This window comes from Channa argus, chromosome 13 (genome assembly GCF_033026475.1).
Source record: "Channa argus isolate prfri chromosome 13, Channa argus male v1.0, whole genome shotgun sequence".
NCBI lineage: Eukaryota > Metazoa > Chordata > Actinopteri > Anabantiformes > Channidae > Channa > Channa argus.
The window spans coordinates 20,240,322-20,259,898 of record NC_090209.1 but is presented as its reverse complement, the minus strand read 5'-3'; the positions used below and the strand labels follow the sequence as shown (position 1 = coordinate 20,259,898).

Sequence of the window (19,577 nt, the reverse complement as noted above, 5' to 3'; positions counted from 1 at the left end):
TAGACAGGATTAGTAAAAGTGATGTCAGTTGGGTCATGAGCCTCAGACGCTAGTTAGTCTTCATTTTCATTTTATTTTAACATTATTCAGCATAGTGAAAAGTAAGCATACAGTAAAGTAAGCGTACTGTAAGCATACATGTTTGCTGTACAACACAGGTATAAAAAGACCTACAAATGTTTATATCCAACAAACTGGCAGCCCACAAGCACATTTAAGTCCCTTTGGAAGCTTAAATTTAGTAATGACTGCAGGACTAAGAAAACAGTTGAAGATTTGTCCGTTTTGCAGCCTCATACCATGTGAAAACCTTACATTTTGTGTTTGTACAATTTCTCAGCTCATACTTAACAGAGAAAAGGGTAGTGGTTCGTCCTTTCCATCAGTGTCCAGGCTGCTGTCTTGTCAGGAGGAGGTAGTTGTGATGGAGGGTTCTGAGCTCTGTCAGCCTACCTAGCAGGCGGCCGAATCGCTGCGGTCCCCCTCTCGCAGCTCCAGCCTGGGCCCCACACATCCTGGACAGCAGGTCCAGGATCAGTTCCTGCATTTTCTCAACACAACTGGCTGCCTGCAGAGATGCCCGGTCTGCAGGACAGAGACGGAGACTAGATCAGTTTTTTTGTTATATAAAAATGTACATTTAATTTAACAAACTGCATCTGCATGTTAAAAGTCAAATGTGTTGGATGTGCAAGGTTGGACATGGAAAGACCAATGTTATAGAACAGCAAAGATGTGATCAAGTCTTCAATCAGACCTTTGTGTGAACCATTCGGAGGCTCCATAGTATAAGAGCTCCAAGGAATTTTACTGTAATTGTTTACAGTAAAGCATCTGAGTGTTTTGATTTCAAGATTGATAATTGATCATTTCTGACCTGAGCAAAGCAGAGCAGTAGCTGTGAGCAGGGCGTATTCAGGCTCGGTCACCCTCATCGTTTTCATGCTGTGGAAAAAGTTGAGTACTGGCCCAGAGAGATCCTCACTGGTTCCTGTTCACAGGAAAAACATCTTTTTAGGTTTTATATTTTTAAAAAAACAAAACTTTTTCACAATTTAAGAGTTCAGATATTTTCCTAGTACATTTACATTTCTGGACTCACCTGAATTGACCAGCATCCTAGTGTAGATGTTTTCCTTTGACTCTGCATTTCTCAGCCAGTTATGTGTTGACATACCAAAAAGCTGCAAAGCTGATAATAGAGCAAGAGAAACATGTTTTCTGAATGACTGACTGAATGCAACTTCAAATATTAATCATAAATCCACATTTTCTAAAAAGCCAAGTGGTTGTTTCTTTTTTGATTGATAGCAGTGTTTTCCACGGCTTTGTTCTGTTTGTGTGATTTATTCACCTGGACAAGGGCCTGATGGGTTATTGGAGAACTGCTGAGCGGAAAGCAGGAACATAACCTCCAGTGAGGAGACGGACAAGAGAGAGATTTGGTCTGAATAATCCAGGAGATCAAAACCTGTGATGGCAACATTGTTGGATTTAACATAGTTTTAACAAATGTGCAATTTTTTGTGGTGTATCGTTAGTATTATTAATTAATATTGCATATTGGAATCAATGTTACCTGGAACTGTCCTGGCAAACTGCAGCAGTCTTTGCAGATGGGGTGATATAACATCAGACAGGCCCTCGCCTTTGTCTGCACATGGCCACTCAAACAACTGAGCAGATAAAGGAATCATGAGAACATGTACAGAAAAAAGTAATAGCACTGTTTGCAATTCCTGGCTTTCTGCATAAATCGGTCATGAAATGGGACCTGATCATCACAAAAGTCATGAATATCAACAAACACAACATTATTTATCTGATCTTTCATGTCTTTAGTAAACACACCCATTAAACATACAAAGTGATGATGGAAAAGGTTACTGCAACCTTAGGCTTCTGATGCCACTACCAAGAATGGAGGTGTGGTTTAGAATTACCCGACACAGGCAGCATCAACTGATGTGGGCCTCGCAAAAGAGATCTCAGAAGACCCACAACCAGTAGTTGTTGATTTGCAAAGGAAAGGGTCAACGTAATCTTAAAAGACTTTCGATATTGATCAGTTTACAGATAAATGAAGAGCATTTAATACTGCAGCTACTCTCCAGCCAAGGTCGCTTCAAAGGCACAGCGCAAAACGATCAGTGAGGTAAAAATAAACTCTAGAGTAACAGCTTAAGACTTGAAGGATTTCACATCTCTGTTCATGAGTCCACTATACTCAACACTGAGCCGCCATGAAATCCATTGCAGGTCACCACGGAGGAAACCATTGCTCTCCAAAAACAACACTGCAGCATGGCTGCACAACACTACAGGGACATTGACTTGTGGACAGATAAAACAAAGGTACTATTGTTTGGGAAGAACGCACACCACCGCCTATGGTGCAAAAAGATAAAAAAGTGTGCCAACACTGACATTGTGGAGGGGAAAATGAAGTTTATCAGGGAATCCAACGGGATTATGTCAGGGTGGTTGTCAGCAAGCTGAAGCTCAGCAGAAGCTGGGCGACGCAGCTCGACAGTGACTGTAAACATTTATGTAAAACTACTACAGAATGAATTCAGTATCCACCTTTTGGAGTGGCACAGACAGGGATGCTGTGGACTGAGGTCAAGAGAGCCAGTCCAAAATTCCTCCTGAACATTGTACTGGTCTAATCCACATACACAGGAAGCACTTGCTTAGGGTTATTTCTGCAAAACATGGCTCAATGAGGTGATAAAACACTGGCCATTACTTTTTCCACCATCACTTTGTATATTTAATGGGTGTTTTCAATAAAGAAATAAAGGATCATTGATTGTGTTTTATCAGATGAGAAATATTGTTTGTTGATATTTGTAAAGATCAGGTCACTTTAAGGTCATTTCGTGACCAATTTATGTGGAAAACCAGGAATTGTAAAGGTGCCATGAACACCTGTGTTTTTTTTTAAAAATAAAAGTGGAGTTTCCACACTGACACTTACCCTGCACTGGCTGCTGTCCTGTGCTCTGTACAGTCGATGGGCTTCCACCATCCGGTCCACGATGCATTTCTGTTCTCGGGTTAAAGTGGCAGACAAAACCTGGTGCAGATGGAGGATTATACTGTTAGTAGTTTTACTGTAACTCTTCCTAGTTTTAAAATTACAAGGCAGACTGTTTTGAGATGGGATCCCATCTGCTATATACGTATATACTGTATGTATACACTGAATGACAAGACCTCAGAATATATGTTCATATCAGACATCCTATAACATATGTGAGGTAGAGCAGTTCCGTAAGGAGTAGCGGTCCAAAATTCTCCCGAATATTATGCAAGTCTGATCTACGGCTGCTAGAGCACTCGTTTGGGGTCATTTGTTCCACCTGAAGTTCTTTTTTTCCACCCATACTGTGAATAATTAATGGATGTGTTTGTTTTTTTAGCTTAAGGACAATGTGTTAGTGTCTACTTGTTATTTAGAAGAAGATCAGATCACAATTTATGACCAACTGAAGGGTTAACATCATTTTTGGCAATGTACCAAGTACATGAAAAAATTAAATAACACGCTGCAAAAGAGGATTTTATCCTTATCTCTTAAACCCTTGATAGTTTCCACTCACACACAAAAGTGGGGAAACTAAAGATCTCTGTGAATATGTAAATAATTATTTACTTTTACATGTTAAAAACTGTCACTTAATAATAAATAGGGTTCCAGAATCTTAAACTTGGAATGAAAATCAATTAAAAGGAGGTGGTCATACGCTGTCTCCGGGAGTCTGAGGATAAGGTGGGTGATGCTATTTACTCATCATCATCTCATGAATATCTTAAAACATGTACCAACCATCTAACTATTGAGATATTTAAATCTAATCTGAACCTCATGGTGGTGCAAGAGGAAACGTCAGGGGATTGCAAACATCAGTCAGCTTCAACCTCTTTGTGCCATAAATGTTTGTAACAGATCTCAAGGCAAACCAACTAGAAGTTCTTTCTCTACATGAGCCCTGGCTAGCGTTGCTAAAAGCTGCCATCCTCTCCAGAAACAATCCAACCAACCACAGAGTGTTGGTGTCTGGTACCTGTGCAGGTAGCCTGCTGGTAGAGGTGACCCTCCTGCTGTCTACGTTCTCCTCTTCCTCCTGTCCTCTACCTTTACCTCCTTTCCTCAGTCGTTTGGATTGGCACTGCACCTCTGTCAGAAGGCCTGAGGTAAGGAAGAAATATGCATCACCAATGCACTGACTCCTTTGTGATAAACCTTTGATTTTGCACTTCGATTCCTTACACTCAGCCAGCATTCCCACAGCGTGACACTTCCTCAGCCGGCAGTCTTGGCACTTCCTCCTCATGTACATGTCCATCTCACAGCCGCCACCACTCTTGCAGTGATACACAGCTTTTTTAGTCACACTACGCCTGAAGAAACCTACAATAAAGGTAAAAAAAAAGCCCCAGGTGAAGATGAAAAAAACAAAACAGGAAATAGAAATGGAGTCTACTGGCTGCAGAGTAAGAAATACCTTTACATCCCTCACAGGTTAGAGCATTGTAGTGATACCCTGACGCTTTATCTCCACACACCACACACAGCTCGTCCTGACCTCTGCTCTTTCCTCCCGCGCCCACCCGTGACCTCCGCCCAAAAGGCAGTCCTACAGATCCAAGCTCCTGAGCCAGGCCTCCACAGTGGGGCTCGGGGCTGGGATTGCAAGGGGTCTCCAAGCAGTGAGTGCTGTAGTGGTATGAGGGGTGGTAGAGCTGCGACGAGGGAGAGGAGGAGGAGGGAGAGGAGGTAGAGGAGGGTGGAGAGCCGTAGAGGGAATAGGGTAGGTTGCCAGAGCTGTACTGTTGTTGGCTGTAAGGGAGCAGCTGGAGGTCAGGGTCCTGCATGGGGTGGCACAGAGGGTCAGCCAGCATGTCTGAAATGGAAAAGTGTGAAGACTCAGACCATCAAAGTAATACACACACCACATCAACAAATAACCTCATGAAAAGACCAAAGTCATCATCACAATGATCCAAAGACGTGTTTTCCATGTTTCTGAGTCCTTATAGGTCTTTATTCTTACGAGCTATCGAGCTTAAGGCTTGTCCCTAAAAATATTTAAAACAATTCAGGTTTTCATTACAGTGAATAAGAGCACTGTCGTACTGTATTGGTACTCGTATCCAACTGCTCGAAATAGTCCCTGGAACAAATATGTATTAATCTGCAGCAGAAAAGATTCTTCAACAAATATGTTCATTCTGCCTTTTCGTTTTTGTTTGTAATTGTATAAGATAATTTTATTTGTGCAAGTATTTATTTTCGTTTGTGTTACTCCGAGACCAACTGTGTTATAATTTTTAGTGGGATGAATTCATAAATGGTGTCATAGAGGCCATATAAAAGACACAAAAACCACTAATTCTTCTAACAATCCTCCCTTATGCAGAACCTCTCCTTCCTCCACTCTGTGAAGCCAATGGCTGTGAAACAGCAGTTAGTTTTACTGAAATTACTGCAAGGCAGGACAATGAGCCGACATCGGAAGAGATCGTCCATATGACCCCTCAACCATCTGAGGCAGGAAGGAGTGGACCACTCCGAGTTGCAGTCTGTGTCTCCGTTCCATTTATTTATATTTTTGGGGAGCTGCAGATCAGGCTATGGCACAGGGGTCTGCATGTGGTCCACGGCTAGAACCGTGCTCTGAAGAACCCTCAGAACCTTCTTGAGGCCTACATAGTATTGAGACAAGAGCACAGGCCCCTCTCACACCAAAAGCTGATGGAGCGCTTTGCTGATATATGAAGCTTTAATATACCAATTAGCCATTAATGTTTCCCAAAGTGACCGGACAGAAGCATAATCACTGTCTTGATACTTTAAGGTGAAGCAGGTTTCATTTCCAAAATCTGTGAAAAGGTTTCACACACGTGGAGAAAACTGCAATAACAGAAATAATTAGAATAACAGAAATGTGAATGAACATTTCAGGCAACACAATTACGTTGCTGCGCGTCAAAGAGCTTCACAAGAATGTGGTGTTACGTGACTCGTGTGACTTCACTGCTTTTATGGCTCTTGGGGGACAGGATAAAAAGCTGAGCGAGACCTTATGAACTTGGTCAGAATGCTGAAACAGGATGCAGCTGATAGCTCCCAGTGCTATATAGGATTTTTTTTTTGCTCTTCTCCTGCGGATGCTTCATTCAGTCCGTAATGCCTGTTCAGTCTTGTGACGGCCTAAAACGTCTTTGAATGTGTTTTGCAAGCCTTGTTTCCACTGAGAAAACATTTGTGACCACTGGCACGCTTTTAAAGTACAGCTGGAGCAGGACCGCTGGGACTGCTCTGGGATCTGATTTCATAGACAGAGCCCACCCAACTGTCAGAAGATAGAAATGATAAAAAATATATATAATAATGATGAAGAAGTGTCGATCTGATTATGTGTGAATAATGAAATGAAGACCAACTTTAATCAACTCGCCATTCTTGCAGCGCTGTAGTTTCAGTGATTTGATAAAAGGGGAATCATACAGGGGTATTATCAGTGTAGAGACGGGCTTACACATGTCCAGTGGTCCGACAAATCCACTCCAGAGTATGTTGTAATTTAAAAAAACACACAACATTTATTAAATTCCAGTATCCACAGCTGAGGATCACTCCAGTCCACAATTTTAATAAGCATTAGAGCTCAAAAGCACATTTAACTTAAACATTTAGTGCTAAAAAAAAGTCTCAGTTTACAGTTTTGCTCATACAATCAATCGGTTTGTGTCAGGCTGTAAAAACCTCTAAGCTATTTCTGCAGGTTTTTTGGGAGTATTATGCCTTTGCTTGACAATCAGCAGGGCAGAGAGAGACTTGTGGATGCTACAGCTATGAGATGAGGCTTTGCACCCAAACCAGCAGGCTAACAGGGGGTCCGTCATGAAACATCTCTCCCCCTCAATTTATCAGGGCTCAGACATGTCTGTCCTCTGACTTGCAGAAGTCAAAATGCATAATGTCAAAATAAAACCTAAACTTAAGTCTTATCCTGTATATGGATGACTGATGCAATAAAAATTTTTTTAAAAAGAGCAATATTGTACCATAATGAGAACTTGTACTAGTGCTGATGACTGATGATAGATCTCTGCTATGATCTAATAAACATGTGGGTCAACAGAACTATCAGTCTAAGAGACACACTGTATTAACCCTCCTTACTCCATCCGTTTGTCTTCTCTCTTTATTCTCTCTCCAGATGTTTCCTGTCCTTACCAGACTCTGGTGGCGATGGTTTGGGGAGAGGGTCCTTGCTTTCTCGACGTGTGACAGAGCTGTGGTCCACACTGTTTGTAAACCATTTGAACGCTGTCTAAACACTCCTCAGCCTCCCATCCATCCCACGCAAGCTAGGGAGCCAAACAACACTAAGAAATTACCCCCCATAGCGCCCCCTCCAACCCTTGGCTTCCTTTTCTACTGAGGGCAAGAGAGGAGACAACAGAGGGAATTTGCTGATGATACATGTCAGTGTAAATATGTCCTCTGATGCACATTCAATCTGCCTGCATGCTTTGAATGCAGTGAGCCGGCTGAACCTCCTCAAGAACTATTTTCTCCATGTCACTGAGTTCTCAACGGCGGTAAATAAACGTTTGGCTTTTATTTGCCAACCGTGCGAGTGGATGAGATAAGGTTGTGTTGTACAGAGCACAGTCACATCCTCATTATATAAGAATGTAATAGATAAATGAACATTAAATCAGAAGTTAAGTGATGATTAAGGAAGGGTATAAAACATGCAAACATAATGTTACCGTAGAATTACAACAGTAGACAATATTCACAAAGTCACGGCGCAGTGGAAATTGGTTGCCATATGTTATTGGTCACATCAGACAAAGCAAATCTGAACCAGTAAAACTTCGGAATATAATAAATCAAGCAAGCACATTGTACTGTTATGAGTTCAACTTTTGCATTAGTGAAAAGACGACTACATTTCTTTTCTTAATTTAAATCAGCACCATGCTAATTTGAAAAATCAGATCAGAAAGGTTGGAAAAATGTCCTCTAATAGAAAGTAGTCAAATGTCGTGGATGAGAGAAATATGAGTAGATATAAGAGAGTCTGTTAGGAATAAGGTCAAAGCAGTTTATTAGGTCTGTTCACCAGACGTCCTCAAATCTTGTTTTATCTTAAATGTCACTCACCCTAATTAAAACCAGTAATTAATAGAACATATTTTTCCTCCTAAAAAATGCGATAAATCTGACCAGGGCCCCAGTCAATCAGGCGAAAACTGTGAAAAGGTTGCATGGTAACGACTTACTGCTCGAGAAATAGTTAATAGCTCTTTGCTTTTTGAAATACTGATTTCATCCATATCTTCTCTTTTAGTTTACTCGTTTCCTCTGTGATGTTATACAGCACCGTTTAAATTCACATGATTAAATGACGATACTGAATAATATTCAAATGATGTACCTCCTACACACACTGATGATTAATCAGTGTTCACTTCACTAATATGTCTGTAAAACCCTTGATGCTAGGGCGTCATTTTAGAGAAGCAGAGAAAATAACAGAAGTATAGAAAGAAGCGAAACAAAAAGCCTAAGCAATAGCAAAAAAAAAAAGAAGAAGAGAAAGAATAAGGTGTCACTGTGGACTCACCATAGTACTGAAGTTGCTCTGTGGAGCAGTAACCATCCGAGGCAGAGAGAAACCCCCCTGCCGAAAAGTTCATCTCCAACTCAGTCCACTCTCTCATCTGGACAGAAGATCTTCTCTGCTGCTAGTAATTCGGGATCTGTCTTCACGCACACATACAAAAACATAAACTCACACGGATGCACCGACAATTGCTCAGAGAATTCACATATTTTCATATGGGAAATACTGAGACATTCCACAATCCCCAGGATGTGTTCAGGTCTCTTGACTGTCCGTGCCGATATCTCAGTCTATTTTTAACAAAGCAAAGAGAAGGAGTGCAGCTAAGGGTCTGTGGTGGATGATGTGCTAGAGGACGTCTTAACTGTCCCCCGAGGGAGAAACAAAAGGGAAAGCAGGGATACCCAGGAAGGACAGGGGATGCAACTGTGGTCCAAACAGCTGGACCTGGCTGGGACTTCACAGATCAGAGCCCGTCCCTCATGGTCAGAGAGACTGAGACTCCTAAGTCATGATGTGTGTGTGAATATGTGTTGAGATTTGGCCTGGGTGGATGTATCCCACAGCGTAACAGCTGGGCTGAGCAAATTAAATAGAAAAAAAAATTTTATCTAGTGAGCTGCAAATAGTTCTCATCATTTAATAATAAGTTACATATTTTGTCTGTGTAATGCCATAGATGAAATGCTGTCTCTGAAGCTTTAACAAGACTCAATCTAACAACAAAAACTTTATCTTACACTGATCTGTTTTCTATGCTTATTTTGTGTGTGCTGTGCATGTGTGTGTGTGTGTGCGCGTGTTTGTCCTGCAAGTTTTGGGAGTGTGTTTACTTTGCCTTTTGTTTACCGCTGCTCTGTTTGTGCTGCAGTTAATATTGGACAGCAGTTAGATTTAAGAGGCTCAGGGACCATAGCCTCCCCCACAGACGGTTAACCAGGCCGGGATAGAGCGAAAGGTGTCGAGACCTGAACCACCCACGGGAGACAGTGGACTGACCTTAACACTGGCCTGTAAATCTCTGAGCAGAGCTGGATGACATGCAGCATGCTTACTGAAAATTAACAGCCCCCCCCGCCTCCTATCCTCCCTTTCACTGGCTTGTTAAGAGGGCCAGGACTGGTGGATAGCAAAGGGCGAGCGAAGAGCCAATCACTGTCAGTGAAGCTGTAACCTTCACTGGACTGATCGCGATCGATCTCGATGACACATGAAAAAGGAATCTGATTGCTAACTACACTGTGTCTTTCTTTTGAAGATCGTGTCCAAAGGGTAAATTGGTACATGTGTGGTCATAGTTCATGATGACAAAACTGCTTCAAGGTGAACTGTTCTCTAGGGAAAAGTACTAAATTTGTTTTTTAAAAAAATGTGTCCTTCATGTTGGAAAAACTGTAATAAACCAGACAAACATCTGAAATTTGTAAGATTGCAAGTGATAATGTTCACACAGTAACTAAAATAAACTAAATAAAAACACTAAAACATAAAATATGAAAACTTAAAATTAAACATGCTTAATCCATAACTTCACCAAGTATTAATATGTTTTTAGGTTTTCAGATCATTAAATCTCTTATTGGACCAGCCGTGAGCCCAGTAGGAGAGTATCTGTTTAACTGTAGACAGTAAACAGCACAGATTAAGGTTACTATGAACTATGAATTATAGAAGTGATCCAATGTGTTTTATTTCCATAATATTGTAATTCTGTTTCTCCATGTATTGCTGTATTCTGCATAAACACCTTGCTGTTGGAAGGCTCATTTTGTTTCCTCTTTTTCCTCTATATTAATTTCATTGTTGCACAGATTATCAAAGCTTGTCAAAGATTGTCGTAAGCTTTGCACCACTTAGACAAACGCCGTAGATAACTGATATGTTCAATTCAGATCATCAAAATGTAAGAAAAAGCATCTATGAGGCTGTACACACAGTGGTGTGTCCAACAGGTGTATTTACTATGTTATTTTAGCATGTTAACGTGTTATGATGGAGATTAGTTTTGCAGCTAAGAGAAAGTGTGACCTGATGATAGTGCTAGATAAAAAGGTTACTACATTGCATTACATGGATTGAGTACAAATTATCAGAGAAAAGAATGTTAATTACTAATTACCTAATGTCCTCATCCTGGTCATCTGCATAAAGTGTATCATGATGCCTGTATGACTTTCCATTGCTATACAATAGGTAGTATATTGTTATTATTCAGTGGAAATCCGTGTGTCCTCTTCCCACCATATGTGGCAAAAGAAGCCATCAACCATTCCTCCAAGTGTCTCTGACCTCGGAGGAGTGGATGGAGAACAGCGGGCAGGCAGGAGCACCGAGAGTGACACTGAACAATGGGGACAATGTCTGCGAGCGTGCAAATGTTGCCATGGATCTTCTGGAGGTGTCACATAGTTGGACATGGGCCTGACTAAGGCTCGTCCCAGGGGAGATGAATGTGATGACAGGATGAGGAGAGGGTTACGGAAAGACTGTTGAGTGTACTCTCACGAAGAAGGCTTAGTTCAACTAGATTCTGTGCAACAACTAACCGCACCAAAATGTGTGCACAAACAAGAAGGCTTAGGATGAGATGAACACCAGACAAATGAAGAAGGAATGGGGTCCACTGAGATTCAGACCAAAGAAAACGAACAAACCCTTAAAAGTCATCAGTCCTGCATCACTCGCGGTACAAGAATGAAGATAAATGCAGCACATCATTAATCCCATTCAGGGTGTCCTCTTAACTTGAACAGCTTCTCTCTTTATCAGACAGCTGCTGGCTGGTAGCTGCAGCTCGATAATGGCCTGGACTGTTTACTGATCCTTATGGGAAACTGACATCAGAGTGGCCTCCGGATTTTGTCAGTAAAGCCCTAGATTATGCCTAAGCATATGTGAATTCGTACGGTCGGAGTGTATCTGGCTATCATGAGGAGGAATGTAAATTGTCCAGTTTTAGTAATCTCTACTTTAAACGTATGTTGAAAATCAGCTTCTCAGCTCTGTGAAGGTTGGTGTAAGATTGGACTTTTAAAATACATTGTTTTTCTTTGGTCTCTGTTTTTTTGATATAGAGGTTATGTTTACTGGACTGATTCAAATATATGAACAACTGATGATGATGATGACGATTATTCCACCAAGCTGTTTGACAATTATTACTTTTTAAAACTTTTTTAAAATTCCCTTTGGTCATGTTAAGGTTTCTTGTTGTATGAAAGCTCAACAAAACAAATTCCTTTAGTTATGAGTTATGTTGCACTGACAATAAAGTGTTGAATTTTGAGTCTTGAAGAGACTCCACATTAACACACTGCAGTGAAAAAATTACAAATTTGGAATGTTAAACGTGTAATTTCTTAAAGCCGGCAAGTTTGATCAATTAGTTCAATTTTGAAACTGACAAAGTCAGAATACCGGGCGTCAACCAGATTTTTACAGTCAAAGATTAATAAACATATTCCATATTGGAGCAGAAGTTGTGGACTTACCGCTGATGATCTATCCTCTTGTGTCAACCGTCCAGACGTCCTCTAGCTCCGTCCAGTTCTTACTTTTTGTAATGTTCACTGCAGTCCAGCCTCCATTCTGTGTTTCAAACACACACACACACACACACACACACACACACACACACCCACATACGCCCACGCGCACACAAAGTAAACAGTAACTTTCAAATGGGACAGTAGCTCCTGATGTGTGTTTTAGCTGGACATGCAACCAAGATCTTCTTGTGCTGTAAATGTTCTGTTGTGGGACATAAATCTGTCAGTGAAGAGAGAAAACAATTAGATTACATTTTGTAGTCATGCATTGAAGACACGTGAAAAACACAGGCAGGCAATAGAACTTCAGGTTCGTGTGTGTGTGTGTGTGTGTGTGTATGTGACCACTGAAAAATTTGAAAGTAACTTAACATAACATGTCCCACTATGGGCTGTTGTAGTTGCAATATAGAATTTTTATTTGCCAAGTTTTAAGTCACAAAAGCCCCCTCCCCATCGCTGCTGAGAAACTGGAATCATCTCATTAAGGAATTCCCAGTATAGAGTGTTTATAAACAGCCTCTTGTTCATCCCTAGTGATGGATGGATGCTCCCTATCACAGGCTCTTCCTGCCAACTCCCCCAACCCGCTTCACAATCTCTCTGCCACTGTTTCACAACCCCAAACTGCAACACCCCCAATACATATACACACACTTACTGAACCTATTAATATCTTCCGTACTGACCTTGCTTCCTCAGTGGGTGGGCCCTTACTGTTTTGAGTGTATGTGATTGCATTATGTTTAATAGTTACAGAAAATGTGTGTGCAAGTGCGTGGGTGTTGGGACAGCAGACGATAGTACTGAGAGTTGTGAATCTGCTAGAGAAGAAAAACAACGTGGCTGTCAAGGCCTCCCAGGAGCAGGTCAAACACAGTCACTGGGGTTAAAGGTCAATAAAGGCAAAGGGTCAAAGGTCAACATCAGGGCCAAGAGCACATCTTGACCAGTGCAGGGCTGAAAAACAGTGGGAGGCGACTGAATAAACTGGCAGGGAGGAAGCTCTCAAGAGTGTTTTTCTTCTCAAGAAAAGCAGATACAGTTAAATAAAAAATAAAAACAAAAAAATCAAGTATAAACGAAGAACCACGATTATGAAGGAAATTCTGCCAATTGTATATGACTCGCTCAAGACTTCAACCACAATAAAAGGAACCAATAAAAAGTGTTAATCAACTGTTTAATGTTTACAGTACAGTACAATGACCCACCAAACATATTAAACTTTTTTACAAAACCTCTATGAGATGTGCAAATGTGTACATTAAACAAAGAAGTGAAAATCTGTGTTAAATGATGCCACTTTCATCACCAGTGCAAACAAAACTGGTGCAGTGAAAAAGGTAAAATACCCCGCAATTAAAAAGGTATCTAAAATACAAAATCTTTTGGAATCATGGCACTTAATGACTGACTGAGTCAAATGACTGACTAACTGCAATTTACACCATTACAAATGTCACATTTTTTAATAAAATATGACTGCATTTATGTCTTTCTGGAAAAACAAAAAGATTCAAGTTACAGGAAGTACTGTCGCATCCGTCTTTGGCAATTTAAAAATACACACAATTTAAAAGAAAACCTCCGAGTGTCATTATCAAACAGATCAGGCGGTTTCTGACATCTATTAGTGATAGAAGAAATTTGGGCTGTGAACTAAAATGAGAAGGATTTCAGGTTGACAGGAAGATGTTCCATCCATTTCTGACATCTGTAACCGTCAATCGTCCCTTTTACATTAAAAGCAATGTAAAGAACTAATCTGTCTCTGTACACTGCAGAAAAATTATTTTGTAAACATTACAATTGTAAATAAAACTACATTGTTACACTAAAATGCATTCACATTTTACTTAAGCCCGATTTTGCACTGGAGATATGATTTTGTTCCACCAGAACATTCTGAGTGTTTTGGTTTAGGAGTAACTGTTGATCAGCGGTGCTCTCTCATTGCAGCTGCCATCCACCTGCACTTGAGGTTTGCGATAAATTATGAACTGGATGGTGATCTGAACCAAAGCGTCAAGAAAGCAAATGAAAAACTAAGAGTCAGCAAAAACAGTTACTGTCAGAATATAGCAACATTTTTCTTTAGAGCTAGGCTATAAATAACTAAAACATCTATCATCTATCATGTTTCACTTGCTTCTGCATCATTAATTCCCTATTAAAATAAAAGAAGCAAGCAGCATGATGCTTTAAGTGTTAGGACATTTGATACTCTATATTGTGTTTCCAAGCATATAGTCACGAGACCTTAGCTCGCTTGAAGAATTGCCCCCTTTACCACCTAGCTACGGCCTAAAATGTAGCATGTTCGTGGGATTAAGGAGAACCGAGTAGTATTCTCAGTTTTTATGTTTTTGCTTAAAAGGATACAATGAGATCTAGGGAGAGAGTACCAAGGCTGCCAACGAGCCAGGGAAGGTGATGGATCAGGTAGCTCCTTTCTCCCTGGTCTGCCTCTGGGTTTTTCAGCAGAACACTGAGGCCATATGTAGAGTTTCCCAGGATGACCAGAGCAAAAAGGAAGTACGATACTCCTTCTGTTGATTTTCTTTTTAACTATGAGTAGAGATTACAGGACAGGAAGGCAAGCAAAGACATGTCAAATAGGGTAAATAGCCACCAAGTAATTTACACCAGATTGATACAGGAGTGCTGTGCAAGATGAAAGCACACTTTTCACACTTGTCTGGGGTGAATAACTTGTATTTTCACCTGCTCAATGTTAAGGAACGCTGAGTTTGACCTCTTTCACATTGGAACTTTTTCATCATCGCCTTTTTCTTTTTTGCAGATTTTAAATGTACACTAGAGCAAAAAATGACTTTAGTCTGCATAATTGTTGTTTTATCTGTGGCACATCCTCATCTGATTCATCTTCAACAATACCTGTCAGTTTTAAACATACATCCTTTTACTTATGGTTACTCATTGGCCAACCCAGGACTTTGTTTTCCACCACGACATAAAGATATGTGAATTTTATTGTGTAGGACTTGTTTTAATAAAAAAAAAAAAATATTATCTGCTTTTATTTGTAGTGCACCCACTCATACTCACATTAGTGTAGATCTGGGGTAGTCTGGAGCAGAGGTACAGCACTGATGATATTGAGCCAATGCAGAATCCAATAATTTCTTTAGTAGTGAATTTCTAAAGAGAAAATGAGGCAGAAACATTACAAAAGAAAAAAAATTGACAGAACTACCAAATCAATTTGCTTCAAATCACTAATTAAATATACGAATAGTCTCACCTTGATAGAGCTATCAACAGAAGTTGCGAGCAAGGCACGACTTCTAAACCCAGAAAGACTGATTTCCTGCTGGGTGCCTAATCCAGGGAGATGAATGAGGTTTGCGCTGAGGCCCAGGATGCAGGTTACACCCAATACATATAACACACTCCTACCTGGGGAGAAAACAAGACCTATGTTTACTGCTAATACTGGAAAAGAAATGTCAGCATATTTCAAGATACAAGGGTTACTGTGTTAAAGGTCACGGTAAGGAATAAAGGTCAAAGCAAAATGACTCATGTAATGTCATCATCTCAGGGCACATGCATTACTTTCTTCCTATGCATCGCCATCTGGTAATTAAGCAGCTCATAAAACTGATTTCAGAAAAAATAAATAAATAAATAAATAAATCAATGCCTTTTTAGTAGATGAATAATTGATGCCTACTAGGCTACAGTATCTAAATGGGGATGAACAGCTTTGGGCTTGTCCCTTCAGGGGTCGCCATGGCAGAACATGTTCCGCACGTTGATTTGGTATGAGTTTTTACACCCGATGCCCTTCCTGCCACAACCCTCCCATTTTGTCCGGGCTCAGGACTGGCACCAAGGTGGTCCTTGATGGCTGGGCAGGGCCACATCGGGTATAGTTCGATTTGAACCCGGGGCCTTCTGCATCCCAACCCAATGCGCTACTCTACCACTGACCCACCAGGCTAGATTTTAAAAACATTCAGTTAATAATGTTTATTCTATCTCTTAATAAAGGCCTTAACAAATGGATAAGTTTGCCTTACAAGCTATGTTGTTCAATTTAGACTTTTTAGTCCAATTTAATCTTTTGCAGATTTCACATTTATGTTTAAGTGACATGTATCAGGCTCTGGTAAACATTATTTAGGCCCGAAACAGCCAGACATACACAGGTTACTTGGAATGTGAGCCACATGCATGCAAGAACAACAACAATAATAATAATGTAATTTGTGTGACAATCAGTTAAGTGTGGCATTTGTAAAATTTGGAAGTAACAAAATAAACCATAACACTCACTTTCAACCATTTTGTTCCTTGTCTTGTAGTATGCATACATTGCCAGCATTAAAAAGTCAGCCATCACATAATAAATGGCTGTATACGTCTAGATGACAGGGAGAAAGACGAGGGAATATTATGATTTTAGTCACACAAAGTCTTTTCTATGGAAAAGCTATTTGTATTATTACTGCCAACTATAATGTTGACACAATTAATCAAGAGACAGAAAATGACAAGTTAATCAATAAATTTTCACAATTATTGATCATGACACAAAGTGAGTTATCTGATAATAGTGCTAAGGTATAAGCATTTGCCTATGCACACTTTTTTCATAACATCTGAGCATTTTTCATTTCTTTTGACATTACACAGTGAAACAAAAAACAACCAAAATAACAGTTTTCAATTAAGTGATACTGAAACTAATAACCCCCCTCCCCCTCCCCTCTCAGACTAAGCCTTCTATCACTACAAGTCACCTGAAGTGGAAGTTGGTCTGCCAAGAAGGAGCCCACCAGGTTGCAGGTGTCCCCTCCCAACCACAGCAGCAAAAACCAGATCGAAAGGGCCTTGTCCATATTCCTTGTTTTGCAGGAGCTATAGTACTGCCTGCAATCAGAAAAACAGACAGAGCTCTAAACACTATCTAGATAAAAGTCAATTTCTCCCAACAGGAACAGACACCAACATAAACACTTACGGGAGTGAAGACACCATGAAGCAGACAATAGACAGGAGACCCAGGTAGACACTGGCCATATCCCTCGCATCCTGGGCACATTCCCCAAGCCCTTCCCAGACCCACTTCGACCCATTAGGACACAGAGAGGTGAGGTTTCCTTGACTGGTCCATCCAAAGGCACCCCTCGTCAGAACTCCATCTGTCAACATATTCTGATGGAGAAAAAAAGCCTCTGTAATTAGCTAATTTGTTATGTATACCATCGGTGTGATGGCAATGGGGTTTCTAAGAAAACATCAAATCAAACTGGAAAATCACTCAACCATATGGGACACAAGGGGAGCCAAAAGAGCCTTGTTAAAATCAGCCACAGACCATGACGTTAAATAAATTGGTAGTATGTGGAGCTTATTCAAATGTAGACATTTGGGTTAAGTTAAAAAACAAGCCTTTCGCACAAAATTCACTCAACAGAAACAATTAAACCTAAATAAGTTAGCCACTTAGCTAGCTAGAAGCGCCGGCGGCAACAGCTAAATCACGGCCAAAAGGTGGATTTTGGTCCTGGGCTTTTTGTGTCGAGGACGTGTAAAAGCCTACTAACGTAACGGTGGTAATTATGAAAAGATAGAAAGAAAGCATCAATAATATCTTGCCTGTGTGGCCGTCGACATGCTGACAAAGCCGTCGACAGAGCAAAACACTCTCCGACGCTATGTGGAAATAAGGAAGAAAACGAAAAACCGATAAACAAGTTAGGTCAGCATCTGTGAGCTGATTGGGCGTTAAGGAACAACGTCACTCCTAAAACACGTGACTGCAGGCTCACGAGCAACAAAACAAAGCGGGCCTTCAAAATAAAAGATCAAGCTTTATTGCCATTAAGCATAGAAGCACGCACGCAAACGTTCTACTACTTGGACCAAGACGCCTGTACGTACCACATTTAGTCCCTTTAATAACAATTAAAGCAATAGTTACGTTCATAAAAGAGTGAGTTTGATTTTTTTGAAAACAAAAACAACACAACTCCACCTGAGGAAACATAAATACGCTGGGAATCGTTTCATTAATAAACAGGGGCAGTACTTCTGTTACATATAAAGATGTTTGAGAGAGAATACATGTTATATGTATACCTTTTTTATAATTGCAATTATAATATACAGTGCCGATCAAGAGCTTCCAGTACACACGTTTTAAGAAAATAATAAATGTATGTGTATATATATATATATATATATATATATATATATATATATATATATATATATATATATATATATATATATATATATATCTATTAATAGTTGTTACACACACACACCCTCAACTATTAATTAATATAATAGAAAATGTCAGGAAATCGTAAAGACCGTCTCTCTTACTTCCTAATTCAGGTAAATATACAGGCTTCCATCAAAAAAGACAAACGTGCACTTTATTTTCATAGAAAACATTGAAATCAGTACATTTACACTCGTGGGTTTTTTGTTTATAAAATCGCCGATAAGTTTAATCCGTTATCCAAATTGTTAGCAGACAATTGTGTATTAATTGACTTGACAGCCCTATAGAGCCTTGTGGTTTGATTTCAGGTTTCATTCTCAAGGTAGAGTATAAATCATTATTTGTATTTCTTTTGTAAAGCTGTTGAACACGATAATAACATGCTTTCATATATTTACTGTCGTTTAGAAGTGGGACCAAATTAATGCTTCAGCGCTCAACCATTTCACATACTCCCATCACATACCAACAAGGCTCGTTAAACTGGATTATATCATAGTGCTCACAGTAATTCACTTAAGATGCTATTAATCATGGGGCCTTTCGCATTCTTCTTGTAGCTTTGCAGTTTAGTGTTCAGCCACGAAAAGCTAAGGTCTTTATGGAAGCACACTAACGTTCTGCTACTTGGACCAAGACAGCATTACTTCGTTAGAGGACATTTAAAAGTGCATCTCTGATAGTAACTTAGTGACACGTTTTTGTTGCGAGCTGTTGTTGACAGTATTAAGGATGTATTATAGCTACATACAACTATCGAGAAAAATCTCTTACCTGGAAAACTTAAATCCAACGTCAGGCTTTGAACAAAGGATAAAGAAAGTCTAAAACTTCTGAGGTGATTCAAAACGAGTCACCTGATAAGTTTGTCAGACTGACGACTCAGCAACTCGACTGTGCTGATGTCAGGTCATCAAGTTTTATTTTCAAAATTGCTTCAGCTTAACTTTCCACTTCTCATAAATTTCAAATCTGTGGAGACGTCCTTTTATGAGCACAAAGTGATTATATAGCGACATAAAGAACGGACTGAAGCTGATGTAAGTAACAAAGTCTGCATTTTTCACTACTAATGTTGACAGATACTGTAGCAGTTTTCATCCCAAACTTGAA

The 19,577-nt window shown here is 40.0% G+C and overlaps 2 protein-coding genes across 6 annotated transcripts; both read right to left on the bottom strand.

Annotated features, from left to right (window-relative positions):
• Positions 1–53: 53 nt before the first annotated feature.
• nr1h5 (nuclear receptor subfamily 1, group H, member 5) lies at positions 54–12,302 on the bottom strand. 4 transcript variants are annotated; one of them, XM_067527834.1, is made up of 11 exons: positions 12,143–12,302; positions 8,652–8,787; positions 4,512–4,910; positions 4,277–4,417; positions 4,071–4,195; positions 2,981–3,079; positions 1,580–1,676; positions 1,355–1,471; positions 1,103–1,192; positions 878–991; positions 54–585 (listed from the first exon to the last, which is right to left on the bottom strand). In XM_067527834.1, the coding sequence occupies exons 2-11, from the start codon at positions 8,746–8,748 to the stop codon at positions 383–385; spliced, it is 1,482 nt and encodes a 493-aa protein (XP_067383935.1). In that variant the 5' UTR covers positions 8,749–8,787; positions 12,143–12,302; the 3' UTR covers positions 54–382. The 4 variants fall into 4 exon arrangements, with proteins under 4 accessions (XP_067383935.1, XP_067383937.1, XP_067383936.1 ...); XM_067527836.1 differs by having other exon boundaries at positions 4,512–4,875; XM_067527835.1 differs by having other exon boundaries at positions 4,512–4,875; positions 8,652–8,791; positions 12,143–12,296.
• A 1,063-nt stretch (positions 12,303–13,365) lies between these two features.
• On the bottom strand, positions 13,366–19,383 carry slc66a1 (solute carrier family 66 member 1). 2 transcript variants are annotated; one of them, XM_067527839.1, is made up of 8 exons: positions 19,239–19,383; positions 17,193–17,386; positions 16,972–17,101; positions 16,505–16,592; positions 15,468–15,622; positions 15,272–15,364; positions 14,585–14,770; positions 13,366–14,214 (listed from the first exon to the last, which is right to left on the bottom strand). In XM_067527839.1, the coding sequence occupies exons 2-8, from the start codon at positions 17,381–17,383 to the stop codon at positions 14,122–14,124; spliced, it is 936 nt and encodes a 311-aa protein (XP_067383940.1). In that variant the 5' UTR covers positions 17,384–17,386; positions 19,239–19,383; the 3' UTR covers positions 13,366–14,121. The 2 variants fall into 2 exon arrangements, with proteins under 2 accessions (XP_067383940.1, XP_067383939.1); XM_067527838.1 differs by lacking the exon at positions 19,239–19,383 and adding an exon at positions 17,831–17,988.
• Between the last annotated feature and the right edge of the window lie 194 nt (positions 19,384–19,577).

Coding starts and splice junctions, on each gene's coding strand:
- nr1h5 (XM_067527834.1), bottom strand. CDS start 8,748: ATGAGAGAGTGGACTGAGTTGGAGATGAACTTTTCGGCAGGGGGGTTT. Junction 1,472..1,579: donor GTTTGCCAGGACAGTTCCAG/GTAACATTGATT, acceptor TTGCCATCACAG/GTTTTGATCTCCTGGATTAT. Junction 586..877: donor TACTGCTCTGCTTTGCTCAG/GTCAGAAATGAT, acceptor TCTGTCCTGCAG/ACCGGGCATCTCTGCAGGCA.
- slc66a1 (XM_067527838.1), bottom strand. Junction 14,771..15,271: donor TACCCCAGATCTACACTAAT/GTGAGTATGAGT, acceptor CTCTACTCATAG/TTAAAAAGAAAATCAACAGA. Junction 14,215..14,584: donor CTCTCTCCCTAGATCTCATT/GTATCCTTTTAA, acceptor GCTTTGGTTCAG/ATCACCATCCAGTTCATAAT.